Source organism: Engraulis encrasicolus, chromosome 2 (genome assembly GCF_034702125.1).
Source record: "Engraulis encrasicolus isolate BLACKSEA-1 chromosome 2, IST_EnEncr_1.0, whole genome shotgun sequence".
Taxonomy (NCBI): domain Eukaryota; kingdom Metazoa; phylum Chordata; class Actinopteri; order Clupeiformes; family Engraulidae; genus Engraulis; species Engraulis encrasicolus.
Genome location: NC_085858.1, coordinates 31,793,517 through 31,809,822, shown reverse-complemented (window position 1 = coordinate 31,809,822; position 16,306 = coordinate 31,793,517). Strand labels below are relative to the sequence as shown.

General features: G+C 48.8%; 1 protein-coding gene across 2 annotated transcripts in view; it reads right to left on the bottom strand.

Moving 5' to 3' along the window:
- Positions 1-16,306, bottom strand: part of baiap2a (BAR/IMD domain containing adaptor protein 2a) — a 111,625-nt gene that overhangs the window by 20,513 nt on the left and 74,806 nt on the right. For both annotated transcript variants that reach the window (XM_063186418.1, XM_063186427.1), the window contains exons 7-8: positions 12,488-12,640; positions 2,784-3,026 (exon numbers count right to left, since the gene is read on the bottom strand). In XM_063186418.1, the coding sequence (XP_063042488.1) occupies positions 2,784-3,026; positions 12,488-12,640 (396 nt within the window). The remainder of the gene's footprint in view (positions 1-2,783; positions 3,027-12,487; positions 12,641-16,306) is intronic.

The following is a 16,306-nucleotide window of genomic DNA, read 5'->3' as shown; positions in this document are numbered from 1 at the left end:
CACACACACACACACAGAGCATCAGCAAATGTGCGATACACACACACACAAACACCTACACACTTGCATGAGTCATTGACGTTTTTCTTAGCAGACATAAGGTGCTGCAACCACAGCTAATACTACTGTTGTATGGATTACATTACACAATTTTTGCTGAAATATATTGTATATTAAAAAACATTCCTCCCATGTACATAAAACATGTTGCATAATTCATTAATGTAAGATCTTCACACAATAGTGGCATTGGCTGTGGTTGTCCCACCTTGAAGTCTGGTTCTAAAAATGTAAATGACTGGTGCACGTGCATGCATACACACATGCATGCACTCACATGCACACACTATACATGCATGCTCATGTGTGCTCAGAGTGTGCACACACACAGATATGTCATCACACACGTTGGCCTGCACTGTATGTTTAGTCTGTAATTATACACCTCTGTCTGTTGGAGCTCAACCAGTTTTTTCTGTAATTCAGTGTCGGAGAGAGACGGTTCATGCCATTGTCCTCTCTCTCTCTCTCAAAATGACACCAGGTGCGGGCCAACATTAAGTCACAGAAACACACTTGCACACACAGACGCACTGTCCTCCACACACACACACACACACACACACACACACACACACACACACACACACACACACACACACACACACACACACACACACACACACACACACACACACACACACACACACACACACACACACACACACAGGCACACAGGCACGCATACAGGCACGCATACAGGCACACAGGCACGCATACAGGCACACACACACAGGCGCACGCACGGACGCATGCAAGCACGCACGCACGCACGCACACACGCGCGCACCCCCCCACACACACACACACACAGACACACACACACACACACACAAAGAGCAGTAGGGCACCCTGTACTAGCTGGCTGGTGTCATTACACACGAGCCGGACAGGCGGGCAGTTGGATAAACAATTGTTGCCCGAACAACGGTAGGGTTAACTAATAACCGCAAACAGGTTCCAGCCGGTTCAGTATGGGGCTCATGGCTGGGCCACAAGCTCTTTAGTGTAAGTGCATTATACCTAGCAGGAGGGGGGGGGGAGATGATGACAAGTGACTGAGAACAAATTGGAGCCAGAGAATGGCTCCATTGTGATTGTGCGAGTGTGTGGGCGTGTGTGTGTGAGGGTTTTGTTGCATATTAAAATTCTAATAACGCTGTTATTTTGCTCGGAGCCCTGACGTGCTCCACAATAGCTGGAGGAGAAGCAGCGTACATGGGCAACAGCTGACACGCTCCTCTGCTCTGCTCTAAGGAGTTGACTCACACGGTTTGTGTGTGTGTGTGTGTGTGTGTGTGTGTGTGTGTGTGTGTGTGTGTGCGCGCGCGCACGCGCGTGAGAGAGTGAGAGAGGGAGAGAGAGACAGAAGGACTCTGTTTTGCGTGTGTGTGTGTGTGTGTGTTTGTGTGTGTGTGTGTGTGTGTGTGTGTGTGTGTGTGTGTGTGTGTGTGTCGGTGCTGCTAACGCTGCAGTATTGAACTGCACAATTGCTTGTTTTTTCCCCCTTTCCTCAGTTTCCCTGCCACTATAGCGAGGATCAAACACCCCACACATCATCAACATGCATGGCAACCAGAGCAGCCCCCGACTCCTGTGCTGTGTTGTGCTATATAGTATGCCCTCCTCCTCCTTCTCCTCCTCAAGACAAAAGAAATGGGAGAGGAGACAGCCATATTCAGTCCACAGCAGCACACACACACACACACAAACAAACAAACGCGCACACACACACAAGCCCACGCGTGCGCGCGCACACGCACACACACACACGCAGACACACGCACCCACATGCACACACCCACAGACACACAGACACACACAGACACACACACACACACAGACACACACAGACACACAAAAGCGTACACACACACTCGCGCGCGCACGCGCGTGCTGCACGCACACACACACGCACACAAAAGCACATTCACACACTTTCAAACACAGCGCAACACGTACAAACAGCCTGAGGAAATGGGCAGGGAATGATGAAATGTGATGGGTGTTCGCACTGAAATGCTCGATTCATCAAAAAAAGACAAAAAATGCTGATCTGCTGCTTTTGAGAAAACACATCGCTTCCCCTGCTCCTCTTTGAGCGTGGAGGTAGTAAACAAACAGTTGTATTTTCCTCATTTTTCATTCCGTTTGGCTGTCGCAGTTCACCACACTCCCCAGTAGCAGGGCTTCAGAGCTGTGATTTACATCCACACTTTAATAGCGCTAAGATTTAAATACAGAAATGCACGGACGTACAGTATATTGCATCGTACATCAGCAACAACAACTATCTATGACATCCAAAATGCAGTTATGACAAAATGCGCTATATATTACTGTAATGCAAATACGTATATACACTGTATAAGCCATAACAGAACACATTTATTAAATGCTTAGCATGTTGGATTATACAAAAATGACAGAGTATCAAATAAACCATAACACCTTCAGGATACACGACATAATAACACACATTATACATTTACATAATAGCCTACATTTCAAATGCATGCAAGAACCCATGCATTATACACGGTGCATGACACAATACACATCAAACGCATGCAACTCATGCAATCTATCTGCTGTGACCACACTGACCCAATCTGTCACGCTATATGACAAGTAAACACTCAACGCCACACCATGCCATCAAAGCTCAAGCGTAGCCATGGAGGTCAGGTTAGCTACATCCCCCCCAGTAACCCCGTACTCACTCCTCCAGTTAGACCACTGCCCATGAGGGCCGCCAGCTCCGGGGCCATGGGCAGGGGCTGGGCACCCGGGATGGGGTCGGAGATGACCAGGTTACCCTTGGAGGTGTGCAGGGGACTGGGCACCATGGTGCCCGAGCCGGAGCTCATCTGCTGGCACAGGAGCATGGCCCGGTCCGGGAGCTTGTTGGGGTCCGAGCAGGATTGTTGCCACACCGGGATCTTCTGGGTCAGCAGGTCTTTGCCCTGTGCAGAGAGTGGAGAGTGGAGAGAGAAAGAGAAAGAGAGAGGGAGAGAGAGAGAAAGAGAGAGAAAGAAAGAGAGAGAGAGAGAGAGAGGGGGGGGAGATTCCACCGGTTACAATACAAATAGAGAGAGAGAGAGAGAGAGGAAGATTCCACCGGTTACAATACAAATAGCAGCACTGTGGCTGCCAGCAGCCCCGAGAATTCACACAAGCCCAGAGACTTCAAAGGTGATAATAGGCATGTTCATCACACATGCAGAGTTGTGCATTTTTCTATGCATTTGTGCTAGCAGCGCTTCAGACTAGAGACGTTGACATATATTTTCAACATGGCCTACTATGGTACATGCATTGTGTAACACACTGTATGGCTTATTTCAAATTATGCCCGCAAAGCAGCCACAATCATGTATTCACCTCTTATCATCACCCATACATACTGTACACACACACAAGGACATACTGTCTTCATGTGTTGTTTTGGTTGGTCGTTCCTTTGCTTTGTGTGCTGTAGCGTTCGCAAGAGGCGTCTGAGCTGACTTGAGGGCTGTGTGTGCTGTGTTGTGTTGTGCTGTGTAGCAGGCAGGCTTGCTGTGTAGGAGTGGAGGCCCAGGGGCTGCGTCTGTGCCCAAATACACAACCACCACCACCACCTCCCACAGGTGACTCACTCTCTCACGCACTCGCTAGCTCACAACTCGCTCTCTCGCTCTCTCGCGCTCTCGCTCTCTCTCTCTCTCTCTCTCTCTCTCTCTCTCATGGATCAAACACAAGCACATAGACGCGCGCGCACACACACACACACTTGTATGTACACACACACTTTTCTAGTACATCCACACAGTGAGAAGAGAAGAGAAGAGAAGAGAAGAGAAGAGAAGAGAAGAGAGCACTTGATCCTGGCCCTGGTGAACCCTTCCCACGCACACACACCCCCGAACAGATTAGTAGCTGGACTGCATGTTCTTGAAAACCGATGGATGGGCGCTTTCTCTCTCTGGTTCTCTCTCTATCTCTCTCTCACACACACACTCTCTCTCTCTCTCTCTCTCTCTCTCTCTCTATCCCTCCCTCTCAGTCAGTCTTTCGACTGCTTCAAACATGCACGCAAGCACGCACACAAGCACGCACGCACGCATACACATACAAATACATACACACAGTTCATCAGACAACTCACTGCAGACAAAGGGATAGCATATGGCGAGAAGAGAAAACGTCTTAGCCGAGAAAACAAGTCACACTGTTATCGCCGCCTGTGACAAGAGGTCTGTTGATTGGTTGTATACGGTAGCATACCTATACATTTTCAAGTAACCAAACATCTAGATTTTTCAAGATATATGCCCTAATGAATAAAACATTTTGTAAACGCCTACATAGTGCGCTAAAATATGAACCGTTAACATCTGCCAGTAGCTCTGTTTTGTAACATTTCTATTGTCTATGTATCCATTCTCAGTAAAATACTTGCAAAAAAAACCTGTTAAAGTGGCTGGGAAGATGTTATTGCAGGGTACAGTAATTTCAGAATACTTTTAGATTACAGATTGGGTAACAATGCATTGCAGAGACCATTAACATTTTTCTCAGTTGGGAGCAGGCTTTACTTTTTTCAAATATAGTGAGGATGCTGGCCCAACTCATTAAAAAAAGCGTCACACCTTGCATATAGTGACACATTTCGGCATCTGACGAACAGTACATCAATACATCTGTACAAATTATGTCTAATGAGTGGAGCTAGAGTAAGGGTTACATCATGATATACAGTATATCAACCGAATTTCAACAAACCATCGATAAAGTCTAGGTAGTTAGACTCTCATATCAGGAAATAAAGTATTACAGAGCAGCACACAATCTGCAGTGTACTATGACCAGTGTTTCACAGGGACCAAGTCAGCCTGTTATAACATGTCTATAGTGCAGAGATCCATCACTCGGTACCGTAAGAGAGACATGTGTGTCAGTCATAGACTCTCATCCTGTCATGATGGACATTGCTTCTCTTGAGAGTGAGGTTAGGATTAGGTTTGATTTGAGTTTAGGTTTTACTGTAGCTAGGTGTAGCCTCTTACTGCAGCAGGGGTCGCCGGCGACCCTATTCACTTGCTGAAAATGCTTAACTACATCATAACAACATTGCCATGACATTACAGAGAGCCATAGTGCTGTGCTAAGGGGTTAAGGTGGGGATGAATTTCAACATACTGTACCATCTGCAGAGGGGATTTCTGAGGGTGAACTATGGCAAAATAAAGTGCTCTCTGCAATAGTATGACCAGTGTTTCACAGGGACCACTTCAACCCGTCATGGCATGTCCTGTGAAGAGTGCTGTCAGTCAGTCAGAAACACTCATGTTGCCGCCCGGCAGTAGGCACTGCTGTACTCCAGAGTATGATGAAGATTAGGCATGATTTATTTATTTTTTAAAGATTTTTTTGTGGTCTTTTTGAATTTATTTATGATCGGATAGTGAAGGTGGTGACAGGAAGCGAGCTGGGAGAGAGAGACTGGAAAGGACCGCCAAAGGACCCGGGCCGGGAATCGAACCCGGATCAGCAGCATAGCAGACGAGTGCCAGGAGTGTTAGTATGTTACCTGTGATGACGTAACCAGCCGGCCGGATATAGACCGGTCGGGCTTATTGCTGTACCGTTAATCCGGTGTCTATCATTAAACACCACACTCAACTTGATCCTCGCGTTTGTGATTTCTGGACTATTTCCCCTTATTGGCGTGGTGGCAGCGCTTCTCGAACTCACGTTTCCAAATGAAGATGGATTAAACTCCGCGTGGGCTTCGGTGTCCGGTCTGAGGGAATCACAGGTGGATTATAAAAGCCATCTCCAAGACGCGACGGTGAAAGTAGGTCAACATGGCGGCTTCACACAGAGCACCGAAGCAGTGGTGTTTGACGAAGATTGAAACAGTGAATTCGTTCGAGAACTGGCGGCAGAATTTACTCTACACGCTGTCGTTGGATAATGAGTTTGCTCCGTTCCTGGTCAGCGGCGTGCAGTGGGAGAAGAAGTCCAGAGCTTCGCCATTCAGAGGATTTACTGATGATGCGGAGCCTGTGCCTGCTGCGCAGCGCCGTACAAGGCAACGCAAAGTAAGCATGCTTGAACTGATGCTCGGACAGATCGCAAATTATTGCCCCGTAATTTCACGCCTTTCTATTGTGAAAAATTCAACTTCTGCTGACCAAATATGGCAAACAATTCGCCAGCACTATGGCTTTCAGTGCACTGGGGCTCATTTCATTGACTTTGCTGCTATAAAGTTAGAGCCTAATGAAAGACCTGAGGACTTATACCAACGTCTAATGGCATTTATGGAGGATAATTTACTGCATAAAGACTGTGGCATTAGCCATATGGGGGTTGCTGTGACAGAAGATGAAGAACTTTCCCCCTCTTTGGAGAACTTTATTGTGCTTACATGGCTGCGTTTGATACACACTGACTTGCCTAGGCTGGTAAAACAGCGGTATGGCACTGAACTGAGGTCGCGCACACTAGCCTCCATAAAGCCCGAAATTTCACAAGCCCTGGAGTCATTGCTGGAGGAGGTGCAGGCCTCTGAGGATGCTAGGGCAATGCGAGCTGCTGTGTCCGAGCGCCCCAAAAGGAGGAGTTTCCCTGGCCGGCAAGAGAGAGCCTGTCCACTGTGCAGAGAGGCCAGGAGGCCAGACAGCCATTTTCTCAGTAAGTGCCCCTTTCTCCCTCCTCATGACAAGTCATACATGGCAAAGGCCCGCAGGGTACTCGACGGGCAGAGTGATGCGTCAGACTGCGCTGAAGAGGATGAAGCTGCGTCGCCCTCTCTCGTGCAGCGTGTGTTAATAAAACAGTCCCCTTATCTTGATGCCTTTCACAACCACCTCCCTGTGCGACTCACCATTGACAGTGGAGCCACTGGCAACATGATGAGGGCCTCCTGTGCTACGAGACTGGGCATTACAGTTACAAGCAGTACACAGTCTGCGCACCAGGCAGATGGCTCGTCCCCCTTGAGGGTCATGGGGGAAACACGGACTTACTTCCAAAGAGACAATCAGAGACTTTACTTTGAGGGGCTCATAGTGGAAAATCTTGATTCAGACATTTTAGCTGGCATCCCATTTATGACACAAAACGATGTGTCAGTCAGACCTGCCAAGCACCAGGTGTGTCTGGGTGACAACATCTACAGCTATGGGTCACAGACCGTGGCCACAGACAGACACGCTGTGCGGCGCGCCCACGTGATACGCGCCCATGCTAGAGCTACAGTGTGGCCCGGGGAGTACATCGAGCTGGATCTCCCTCCCGACTTGTGCGACGGGAACAAAGAGCTGGCCATCGAGCCTCACGTGGGCACCTGTCAAGAACTGACCGACACACAGCAGTGGCCTGCGCCTGCCATGGTGAGGAGTGTGTCTGGGAAAATCCGCATCCCCAACTTCACCGGGCAGCCACAGCTGGTATGCCGAAATGCCCATGTCTGCCAAGTGCGTCCCACTTATGTGCCCTCTTCTAGCGACGCGACGGTCACACCACCCCACATGCCTGTGTCAGCCAATTCACCTCTCCACCGCTCCGCTACGCACTCCAGCCTTGTGCGTCTGGACCCAGACAACATAATGCCTCCAGACATTAGAGACAGTTTCTGTGCTCTGCACAGGGAATTTGACGAGGTGTTTGACCCACACTTTAAGGGGTACAATGGCGCCGTTGGTCCTTTCCAAGCCAGAGTGCATATGGGGCCAGTCCAACCCCCACAGCGCAAAGGCAGGGTGCCACAATACTCCAGAGGCCAGCTTCAGGAGCTCCAGACACAGTTCGACGCGTTGGAGGAGATGGGGGTCTTCAGAAAGCCAGAAGATGTTGACATTGATGTTGAGTACGTTAACCCCTCGTTCCTCGTCAAGAAGTCTGATGGCGGCTTCCGACTTGTCACAGCGTTCGCCGACGTCGGACGGTACAGTAAGCCACAGCCCTCATTAATGCCAGATGTCAACTCGACTCTTCGTCTGATAGCCCAGTGGAAATACATCATCGCGACGGACCTCACAAAAGCCTTCTATCAGATCCCGCTATCCAGAGACTCATGGAAGTACTGTGGTGTCGTCACTCCATTCAAGGGCGTGCGTGTCTATGTGCGAAGTGCGATGGGCATGCCAGGGTCTGAAACGGCACTGGAGGAGCTGACATGCAGAGTGTTCGGGGAGCTGCTGGAACAAGGACAGGTCGCCAAAGTAGCCGATGACTTATATTGTGGAGCAGACACGCTTGAGGGCCTGGCAGCAGTGTGGAGGAGAGTGCTGTCAGCGTTGCGACAATGCGGATTACATCTGTCAGCCACCAAGACCACCGTTGCTCCAGTACAGACCACCATCCTGGGCTGGGTGTGGCGACAGGGAACTATCCAGGCCAGTCCACACCGCGTGTCTGCCCTGGCATCATGCCCTGCACCAAAGACTGTAACGGGGCTGCGCTCGTTCATCGGAGCATACAAGGTGCTGTCTCGTGTGCTCAAGGACTGCGCAAGTGTGCTCGCCCCCCTGGATGACGCCATTGCTGGGCGTGAGTCCAAGGACATCATTCACTGGTCAGAAGAGTTGCTCAGCGCTTTCAAACGTGCACAGAATGCGCTGTCTTCACATCACGCCATCACCCTGCCCCAGCCTGAAGATCAGCTGTGGATTGTTACGGATGGTGCAGTCAGGGAGCCTGGCCTGGGTGCTACGCTCTACGTCACTCGGGAGAGCACCGTGAAGATTGCAGGATATTTCAGTGCAAAGCTGCGTAAGACTCAGGTGTCCTGGCTGCCGTGTGAAGTCGAGGCCTTGTCCATCGCTGCTGCCGTGAAGCACTTTGCACCGTACATAATACAGTCTGCTCTGAAGGCATGTGTATTAACTGACAGTAAACCCTGTGTGCAGGCCTTTGAAAAGCTGTGTAGAGGAGAATTCTCAGCGAGCCCACGGGTCACCACGTTCCTTTCCACGGCCAGCCGCTTCCAGGTCCAGATACGTCATGTGGCAGGTGCAGCCATTCTGCCATCTGACTTTGCCAGCCGCAATGCACCAGAGTGCACCAGCCCGGTGTGCCAAGTCTGCACCTTTGTCCGTTCCACTGCCGAGGCTGTTGTTGGCCAGGTCAGCTTGAGTGACGTCATAGGAGGGTCCCAGAAGTTACCCTTCACCAGCAGGTCAGCATGGCTGGCTATACAGTCAGACTGCTCTGACCTCAGGAGGACGGGGGCCCATCTCCGTCAGGGGACAAGGCCTTCAAAGAAACTGACCAACATCCGTGATGTGAAGCGGTACTTGAACGTCGCTACAGTAGCCAAGGACGGCCTCTTGGTCGTTCGTCGACACATTCCCCTTGCAGCTTCGACAGACTGCATCATCGTGCCCAGGTCTGTTCTGGATGGTTTACTCACCGCACTTCACATCACTCTGGACCACCCTACGTACGGCCAGTTGAAGACTGTTGTACAGCGCTACTTCTATGCGTTGGACATGGACTCTACTATGCGGCGCATCACCGATGGGTGCCACCAGTGTGTGGCGCTGAGAAAAGCACCAGTATTCGTGCGCGACCAGACAACCGGTGATCCTCCCGAAGTCGTGGGCTCAGCTTTCGCAGCAGATGTCTTCAGGCGGGAGCGGCAGTGCATTCTTGTGGTTCGAGAGTGTGTCACATCATTTACCATGGCCGCCCTCATTGAAGACGAGCGCCGCGAGACTCTCAGGGAAGCCCTGCTCCGCTTGTGTGTGGGGCTCTGTCCTCTCGACGGTCCTCCAGCAGTGGTCAGAACTGACCCAGCGCCAGGCTTCGCCGCACTGGCTGGGGACGAGACCCTGTCTAAGCACAGGGTGTCCATCGAAGTGGGAAGGGTCAAGAATATCAACAAAAACCCTGTTGCCGAGCGAGCTATCCAAGAACTCCAGGGTGAGATTCTGCGCATTGAGCCTAATTGCAGAGCTGTTACCCCCTTGCTGCTCTCCCTCGCCACTGCACGCCTGAACAGTCGGGTGAGGTCTCGTGGGTTGTCTGCCCGCGAAATGTTGTTCCAGAGAGACCAGTTCTCCCACAGACAACTGCCCGTTGATGACCAGGATCTCATCATGTCACAGCACTCGCAGCGGGTCTCCAACCACCCTCACAGTATGAGGTCCAAGACACCATCTGGTCGTGTGCCTGTGCCTATCCCTGTGCACTCAGGAGATCTTGTCTACCTTTACGGGGATCGCAACAAGTCCAAAGCACGGGACCGGTACCTGGTCGTCGGGGTAGATGGAGCATGGTGCAACATTCAGAAGTTTGCTGGGTCCCAGTTGCGCCGCACCTCCTACAGAGTCAAGCTGAGTGATTGCTACAGAGTGGAGGACGCAACCAGCACCCTGAGTGGGCCGACAGCCGAGTGCCCTGGAACTAGCGACGATTCCGATGAGGGGTCGGAGGACCCTCCACCACAGGTCCCTGATACGCCCCCAGCAATCGCAGAGCCTCCTGCTGACTCGTACTTGCCACGTGACGACGTGAACCAAGAGGAGTCAGTGCCAAGTGGTGACACGCACGCGCTGGCTTACCCCGATGGCATGCTAGACGACGTGCCCCTACCGGAGAGCATGCCCAGGCGCTCTGGAAGGTCGCGACGCATGCCTCAGAGACTGGGTGATTATGTGTCACATTGAGGACTACTTGTTGATTATTGATTGATGTGTTTATGATAATCTTTGATATTTGTGGGACTCTTGGGTGGTGGTATTTCACAGGGGGGGGTAATATTTTGAAGAAAAGAGGGTAGCGCCAGGAGTGTTAGGATGTTACCTGTGATGACGTAACCAGCCGGCCGGATATAGACCGGTCGGGCTTATTGCTGTACTGTTCACCCGGTGTCTGTCATTAAACACCACACTCAACTTGATCCTCGCGTTTGTGATCTCTGGACTATTTCCCCTTATTGGCCACGGCAGGGCCAAGATTAGGCATGATTTAAATGTAGCCTTTGGTTTGATAGAGGTAGCAATTCAGTCAACAATGTTGTTCAATAAAACGCTCTGCAAAGGCAATATTAGTGGGTGGGCTATCAAAAACTCAAAAGTCAATACTGCACCTTCTGCAGTAGAACACGAGCAGCACAGGCAGTATGAGCAGTGTTTCACAGGGACCACTTCAGCTTGTCGCAACTCGTCTGGTGTAGAGTGCTGTCAGTCAAGTCAGGTACAGTATATCCACCTTGCCATGATGGGCACTGCTGCTCCCGAGAGGAAGATCAGGAATAGCTTCTGTTCGGTTTTATTGTAAGTTTGATATGGAATGCTCCTACCGCTGCTAGTTTTAGAGCCAGACATTAGATAAAGCGATTTCCAGCAATGCTTTTCTTAGTAATCCAAATTACTGCCTTTTCTATTTTTATTTGCTGTGCTTTAATGTTTTTTTGTGAGGCAAACTGAAAAGCCCCTGTGTATGAAATGCTCTTTACAAATAAATTGCCTTGATTGCCTCAATTTAGTAAACGATGCATTTCAACAAACCATCTGCAAAGTTGGTCTTTTCAGGTGGGTGCACTATCCCCAAAATGAAGTACTGTGGACAACAACATCACACGCAGTACAGAAAAACCAGGGACCGGTTTAGAGTTTGTTTCAGGGGTTATATTGAGCGAGTCAGATTAAACTGAAGTGATTATTCAGTCAACAACTCAACAACAAACCCTCTGTAAAAAGGGAGGCCATTCTGTGGGTGTTACAGAACACCAAACTATCTGCAGTGCAGTATGATCAGTGTAGTATTTTAAAGGGACCACTATGTCAGCCTGCCATGATGGGTCTAGAGCAGCGGTTCCCAACCAGGGGTACGTGTACCACTAGGGGTACGTGCGCACGCTGCAGGGGGTACTTGGATGTAGTTTTAACAAATGTATGGAGCTTAGTTACATTGGAATATAGAAAGCGATATAGAACATGACTTAAGGGGTACTCATGGCACAACGAAAAGGCTTATGAGGGTACACAAGACAAAAAAGGTTGGGAAGCACTGGTCTAGAGTACAGTGCTGTCAGTCGGTCAGACTCTCACCTTACTATAATAGGAACTGCTGTTCTTCAGAATAAGAAAAGGATTAGGTTTGGTCCGGATTTAAGTCTAGGTTTCATTGAGGTAGCAATGAATGTGGACATACTATCTGCAAAGGTGAGGTCTGTGGATGGACTACGCCAACATACATTTCCATCACATACTGCTCCCTCTGCAACAGACAGGTGCAATGTTTTAAAGGACTGTCATTCAGTCTGCAACACTAAACTTCCCATGATGGGAACTGCTGTTCTTGAGAACGGGTCTAGGAATAAGTTTTGGATTTAGGATTGATTGTCCTGAATTGTCACCTCAGAGTCCTGTCAGTCAGTCAGAGTCCGTCAGGCGATCAGTCAGAGCGAGCGAGCAAGCGAGACACTCACCTTGCCATGATAGGCGCTGCTGTTCTTGGCCACGGCACACTGCCTGTCCACCAGGAAACAGTACCTCCTCCTCTCCTCCGACAGGGCAGTCTTGTAGCCGTCGGCGATGAAGGTGTCCAGGTCACTCTGCTTGCTGCTGATGGTCTCCACAAACTGGCGGCAGAAGACACAAACAAGATACAAGACAGGTCAAACGATGAGCAGGAAGTGGGAAAGGAAAAACTAGGAAAACAGGACATGTCAAACCAGTGGTTCTCAGACTTTTTCCATCATTCCCCCCCTTAGAGGCTCTGGATGCCTCCGTGACCCCCCTTTTTTGTGGGCTACATCACTTCTGGCTAGTACTATCGTCAAAGAGAATGGATAAGAAAAATACTCCTAGAATCTTTGCTATCATAGTTATGTCTGACCTGAGGTAAATTAGTAAATAAACAATATGGTTTCCAAGCAACAGCAGTACTCGCGCAAACTGATTTTGCGATTGCTGCGCAGAATCAAAGGAAAGGTGATACAAAACAAAGAGGGACTGCAGTCGAATGCAGTGCAGATGTGTGTTCATTTCCTATTCTATTCAAATTAATCACAATTAATAAAATAATGTTGGTGAGGGCTTTAAGCATATTGGCTTATTGGCGAGACAGGACATAATTTTCTTGGAAAAAAAACACCTAAATCAGATGTCACACCCCCCCTCCCCCCGTGATGCCTCCACGCCCCCCCCAGGGGAGCTTGCGCCCCACTTTAAGAAACTTTGTGTCAAACAATAAACAGACATGGCTGATGACTTGGCAGGTCTGCCTCACAGACACGTCATAAACACCTGTGCAACACAAACTCAATTGCTGACAAACACAACCATAATGTCAAGTGTAGACACGTTTGACGGTAGCCAAACCAGAGAAACACATTTCTTTTCCATGGTGGTTTGAAGATGATGGGAGTGCACTGGAGATGCCAACCACATGCTGACGCAAGAGAATGAGGTCAGATGCTAAGAACCTCATTTCAGTTGGAGTGTGTTTGTGTGATGTTTGCTTCAGCTCGGCTCTTTCCTCCAATCCCTCCCTGGTAAGAGGGGGTTGGTGAGATGCTTCAGGCAAGCCTCATCGCCCAATTCTTCACTAGTAATAGTGCGAATTTGTCTGTCGTTCAACCCTGCTGCCTTCCCTCCAGATGTGAGCGTACTTGTTTTTCCGTTTTCCTCAGCTCTCCTCTGCTATTCTCTCTGGCAAACATGGTGCTGTCTGCTTCAAGATCCCCCCCCCCTCCTCTCTTGTATGCACAATAAATATGTGTTTTCATGTGGTGCTGTTCCCTGTTCCCATCTCCCCCATCCCCTAATTTATGTACAATAAGCATGAGTTTTTGTGTGGTGCTGTTCCTAACCCATCCCCCATCACCATCCATATTCTCTTATATAAAAGACTGTATGTGTTTGTGTGGTGTTACTCTCTTCCACACCTCCTTCTCCAGTGTTCACCTGATGAGCTCCTCACTTGAGAGCATCTCCCTCTATCTCTCTCCCTCCATCTCTCCCTCCATCTCTCCCTCCATCTCTCTCCCTCCATCTCTCTTCCTCTATCTCTCCCTCTATCTCTGTTTCTCTCCTCCTCTCCCTGCGGGGAGTCCCTCACACCCACAAAAATGTCAGACCTCATTATCGCCACATGTTCCCAGGTACTTCAGCACTTAAATGCAATTTACTCATACTGCTTTTTGGGTGAGCAGGTGAAGAGGGTCATTCTGTGTGTGTGTGTGTGTGTGTGTGTGTGTGTGTGTGTGTGTGTGTGTGTGTGTGTGTGTGTGTGTGTGTGTGTGTGTGTGTGTGTGTGTGTGTGTGTGTGTGTGTGTGTGTGTGTGTGTGTGTGTGTGTGTGTATTTGTATTTGTATTCGTGTGTGTGTGTGTGTATGTGTGTGTGTGTCGGAAGGAGAGTGATGGGCCATCATAACTACCGGCAGCATTGCTAAAAGCCATAGCTTTCATCTTTGCTCTCCAGCTGTCCTTAATGAGCCATTATATTTTGAGGGAAATATAGAAGCCTTTCAGACGGTGTTTATGTGTAAATTATACCTATATACATGTTAATTATACCATTGAAATTATACCTATCCATTTTAGGGAGCTGAAATTATACCTATCCATTTTAGGGAGCTAAAACACACGTCACATTGGTGTTTTTAGTGTTACTCGCATGCAGAGTTTATGTATAAATGCAGGATTTTTTTTCTGTGTATGTATATTGATCTACATGTAAACACTAAGTCTAAGACAAGTGGTTGTTATTAGAGTTGGCTGGGGATTGTGTCTCTAGGTGAGCTGCGTTTTTGGAGTGTGTGAGTCTCTGTGTGCGTGCATACATCTACAGGTATTTGTGTAAGGCGTGACAATGCATACCATCAACAACATGAGGCATCGCATTGTGATGTGAACCAAAGTGATGAAGGCGAATATGGCTGAGGGTGGGGGTTAGATGGGGTAGGAAGAACTCCAGGATGAGAGCAGAAGGAAGCCTGGAGGATAATATTCCAACAACAGGAGACACGGAGGATGTCTACCGGGAGCACTTGCATGAACTAAGCCTTAACAAGAGTGGCCAACACTTAGCATAGGTCTTATAACGTAAGTGCGTGCGAGCGTGCGTGCGTAGGCCACAGACAGACAACAGCTACACATCTATTCTAGATTCCAGTATGGCCACAGTTATGAAACCCAAAATTAAAGTTTAGGATTTATAGTGTAATTATGATGTGTGCAGCAGGTAGAAATGTACAAGAGATTTCAATCTCAGTTTCCTTTGTGTGTGTGCATGTGTGCCCGTGTGCGTATTTGTAATGAAGTGACCATTGAGTTGTGGGTGTGCTCTGACGTTCAGGCCAATGAGCCTGGATCTAGTGTAGCCAGAAGGGCCCCCGGTTGGTACCCCAGAAGCACAGATTCAAATGTGAGCAAGGCAAGTCTACTCCCCTGCAGTATACGGTTCTACTCAACTCCAATTCCCATTGACTACAGCGTGTTTCAACCCTGCCCCCTTTATTTTTACTTCTCTCCTCTCTCTCCTCTTTACCTCTCTTCATCCATTGGCCAACACTAAAACTTGTGTAACAGTAGGCTAGAACCACACACATCCAGGTATAAATTAAGTTGTAAGTCTTCTTGCTGTTGCTGGAATTTTTACTGGGCTGTTGCTGGCATCTTTAAAATATATTAACAATAGAGTTCTTCAGTAACGCGGAAGCATGTAGTAGATTGTAGTCTTTCATGTTAGCATTTAAGGACTTCCTGGTTCGTATCGGCTTCCGGCCTCCATTGGCAATGAATAGGGGCCAGTTTCAAATAAGCTTTCTAGTGCAAGCACGCGCTTAGCGAACCCCCGCAAACTGTCGAGGGTGTTAAAAATAGGCTGTAGGTATGACATGGTTGATCATTTTGTGTCAAACTTCGACATAAATACGATGTTGCGTCCATATGCTAAACCCGGAAACTTTTGGCGACTACAGAAGCGGCGCCTGTATCTAACGTCATGTACGTGCGGAGGGTTGTACCCATGGCAACCAAAGGAAAGCATGTAGTTCGGAAGTTTTAATGATCAGAAAGGGGTTAGCAATATTGAATTATAATCGTCATGATTTAACATGTGAATACACCAACATGATGATACGATCCGTTCCACTAATGAGAAAGGGATGCGGGGACACGCTAATGTTCGTTGTTGGCGTGCAACTTATATTTTTGCCAAACCTGAATCTCTATGGCGTGTTGCAATGTAAAAAAATCGCCATAGAACCGGAAGTCCAAACGCCGCATACAAGTTGACGTC